The following is a 4,115-nucleotide window of genomic DNA, read 5'->3' on the forward strand; positions in this document are numbered from 1 at the left end:
GGGGCGTCCCACCCGTTAACCGCGGCCTCCCCCCCCCCCAAACCCGATGCTGGATACGCCCATGATCCTAGTAATTCCCAAAATACATCTCTCGATGGCCCTCTGGGTAAATCGCAATTTTTAGTCCGTCCTTCCTTTATTATTACAATGTAAATGCTGTTTCTTTGTGTTATTATGTTTATGTCACAACTTTGGTGCTCACTGCAGCATTGTAGGATTTTCCCAATATCTCAATAATCCTAAAATCCAATGTTTACCTACCATGCTGGCACCGGTCGCTATGCGCATTTATATGTCATAGCTACTCATTTTCCTCACGAGGCTGAGTGGGCCCCGCAACAGCCAGTCACGGAATCAATCATTTGGATGATACAAATTTCTTGACCCCGCCGGGAATCGAACCCGGGTCTCCCGCGTGCAAGGCGAGCGCAGTGACCACTACGCCATGGGAGCTGACGTATGAGGTTAATGTGAGTAGGTGAGTAGCTTGTCACCGAATGGTGGGAAAAACCCTCGCCAGTTATATAGTGACGTTAAATATCTAACAAAATAAACAATAACCTCTCTATTAGATCGCTCAGTAGCCTTTTGGGTAGCGTTCAGGTCTTCTGAGCATATTATGATTCTTTTGTGTTAAAATCTAATTAGACCACATGCGTCTAATGTAGCCGTTGTTATGCCGCGAAATAAAAACGGCCGTAAACAATCATCTTAAAAAAAAAAAAATCAGTTCTCTGCATTATTCTGAGTACAGTGGTGTGAACAGAAAAGGCTTAGGTATTCTCTTATGAAGTTATGACTAACGAGGTAATGAGTTATGAGCTTATGAGTCTACATCTCAATAGTAGTCACGTGAGGACGAAAGAGGCTTAACGACTCATTCTCTCACGAGTGAATACTTAGGTACTTTGAATGACTCAGATTAGCAGATTTTGTTTAAACAAAACCAAGAGTCAGTGACAGATTAAGTTAGAACAAAAGAAAACTGACTTCTAGTGAGCGTGTTACTCTACGCAGAACACTGAGAAAAAAACTAGGGTGCCGGAACACAAATCGAGTGACTGGGTTCCGGAACTCTAATATTGAACTCTGTATCGGGAAACTCGACACTATAGTACAGCATTCCAACATTCTAAACCAGGAGAAGTAACCCAATAGGTAATAGAGTTCTTCAAAACTAACTTGTGGCACCCTATCACTAATTTTTTACTTCCCTATCCTATAGGAAGGAAAGTAATGTATTCTCAGTGTATTATAATGAAAAAGTTTACTACAATCGTGTGGTAAAATGCTAACTTACCATTTGGGAAGTTCCGAGTTCGAGTCCAAGCTAATCAGACATTCTGAGCTTGAGCTCCATAATTCAAGACGAAACTTCCCACGTAACAACTTTCCCCACGTGGTAACCAGTTGCTGGTTGTTGGTACTCTTATAAATTTTACCTAATAGAGATACCATCGACAGCGGACTGAAAAGCCCCTTTATTGCTGACACACCTGGCACTTTTTCCATTCATCTTGTTTACCTACACAGACCTAAAGGACACAAGACTTTCACTTCACAAGACACTAAAAACATGGGAAAAAAACAAGCTACGAAGCTACTGATAAGGAAACTATTTAGAATATTTAGGTACGACATTACTGATGGAAATTTGCAGAGTTGCAAAAAACGAAATAGATAATTTGAAAGCTTGCTGGTCTAAAGGCTAGAGGTTATGATATGTACCTCTAGCTAGATATACTGCACTTGTCTATTTACAATAGAAATTTAAAAAATAGGATTACCTACAGAAAAATTAACTTACCACCGAAAACGCCTCGAAAAAATTCGCACAAACAAAGTGAACACTGCCTGCACCCCTTGCTTTGACTCGACCATGGCTTAAACATGGACTCACACACCTCCTCTGTCACTCGATCATGGCTTAAACACATTGAATCACATACTGTCACCGAAACAAACACTCACTTACCATTCACATGCGATCATTTCCAAACACATGATAAATGTCTTGCCAAATCCAGAGACAAACGCATGCGTTAGCGGCAAAGACCGAATGAAAAAAAAAAAGATTCTGTTCAGTACCAAATCATTCACAGAGTACCACACTGATACACTGAGAGCGGACCTTCAGTGAAAGCCGACAGACGGTCAATCAGTACCTACTACTTTCTTCATAATGATACCGTGGAAGAAAAGACGTGGTAGGTACAATTCCTAGGAAAGTAGGCGCCTACTTTTGTGGAAAACTGATAGTGAAAAATATATGACTATAAGGTACATAGGTGGTATAAGGTATACAGAAATACACCGGTACCTATGTACCTACTTAAGTGGTCGTTTACTAGGTAATTTCATTGGTGAACGAACCTACTGTATTGTAGCGGCCTTGTGACCGGAACGAAAATCGAAGGACTTGGCTTAAGTTAAATTATTAAACATTGATTAAGAGTCCACTATTAAAGCACCTCATTGGCCGAGACCACAATCGAAGAACTTGGCTTTAAACCACTGAAAATCAGTTTATTCGAAAAAAATCCATTATCGGTCCAACATGAAATTACCAGGTTTCAATTTGTTTTACTGCTCGTAAAAATTACCCCGTACCTCTACTACCTAAGCCGGTTTAATAGGCATCTACATTGAAGCAATTGTAGGTACTTAGGTACACTCTATAAAATATATCTACACATACTAATCATACAAGGTAACGTTTGATTGAAGTTTCAATTTCTGATAGCAAATTTATAATCAGCTGACTTCTGAATTGGGCTTTTTTTGAGAAACTAGCCCTGTGTCTAACCATTACCTGAAGGCCAAATTTTTCCTCTCAGGGAATTTGCTTTGCTCGGAAGATTTACTGACCATGGTTATGGCTGAATTGTGCGAAGCCAGTAGGCTGGCCAGCTATTATTGGCCTTACGAGTATGTCTTACGCTACCCACTGGCGATCAGTGACATTCCAGATCAGTTGGACACAAAATGCGTACGGTAACTAGATAATCCAGAATATGTAGATATACGATAAGAAAACGATAGTACAATATTGAAAGCAAAAGTCAGGGGGGCACGGTTAGTCCAGTGGTAACGCGCTTGCTTGCCATGCAGAAGGTCCCGGGTTCGAATCCCACCATCGACAAAAATTTGTACTCGTTAGTGGTAACGTGCTTGCTTGCCATGCAGAAGGTCCCGGGTTCGAATCCCACCATCGACAAAAATTTGTACTCGTTTTTCGATTGCAAATATTTCAACAGGTCACTTTCTGGTGTTCTCGTGTTGACCCAGCACCTAAATGGGGAGTATTGTGTCTCTTCTCGCCCATCTGATGAGAGGCATACTACGGGACACCTTGCACCTAAATGGGGAGTATTGTGTCTCTTCTCGCCCATCTAATGAGAGGCATACTACGGGATGGGCATGCTACGACACAGGCCACAAGCGTCCAATGTAGCAGTTGTTTCATTGCTACGAAATAAAAACGACGGTGAAACACTCATCTTTTAGAAAACCAACTTAAAAGAAGCAACTGTGCATAAGGGGTAGCAGAAGGAGGTGGTGAAATAGAGAAAGTTTGTTGGGATTTGAAGATGGAAAAAATTAGTTGATATACCTATCTGTAAATAAAGCGTTATTTGTTACAATAAAAGATTGGCAACAAAGAAAAACCTGAAGGAATACATACCCATGGAGCACCAAATCCAAGTCCTCCATTTCACAGCTTCCTCTACTGTCCCAACAAAACGAGCGAGTAACAAAACACGAGGAAACCGAGAGCTATGTAGGAAAAATGGTTAGACTTGATCTATTGAACGATAAGTACCTACTAACGCCGGACAATGTTAAACCTTGTGATAACAATACTAACGAAGGTTCCCTGTATCTGCGAAGCTGTGAGAAAGGTTTGAACCTTGTTTGGAGAAAATTCCTACGGTCTCGAGATTATAAACGCCGCGCGCCGGGGATAAGTCCTAATATGCATACGTCACTTTTTTACCCGTCACAGAAATATTAGAAGATAAAACCGGGGACAGATAAGTCCACACGTCACTATTTTACCCGTCACAAAACTAAAGATAAACTTAAAAAAAAAATGAGTGTTCCACCGCCGTTTT

The 4,115-nt window shown here is 40.9% G+C and overlaps 1 protein-coding gene across 3 annotated transcripts in view; it reads right to left on the bottom strand.

Moving 5' to 3' along the window:
- LOC103520877 overlaps window positions 1–3,861 on the bottom strand; it is a 10,261-nt gene extending 6,400 nt beyond the window's left edge. The window contains exon 1 of one of the 3 annotated variants that reach the window (XM_026831826.1): window positions 3,686–3,861. In XM_026831826.1, the coding sequence (XP_026687627.1) occupies window positions 3,686–3,714 (29 nt within the window). In that variant the 5' untranslated portion in view covers window positions 3,715–3,861. Of the gene's footprint in view, window positions 1–1,807; window positions 1,939–1,975; window positions 2,101–3,685 lie in introns of those variants that run through there. The other 2 variants (XM_017448651.2, XM_026831823.1) reach the window with 2 other exon arrangements.
- Window positions 3,862–4,115: the final 254 nt, after the last annotated feature.

Source organism: Diaphorina citri, unplaced genomic scaffold, assembly GCF_000475195.1.
Source record: "Diaphorina citri unplaced genomic scaffold, Diaci psyllid genome assembly version 1.1 scaffold4221, whole genome shotgun sequence".
In the NCBI taxonomy this organism is placed as follows: domain Eukaryota; kingdom Metazoa; phylum Arthropoda; class Insecta; order Hemiptera; family Psyllidae; genus Diaphorina; species Diaphorina citri.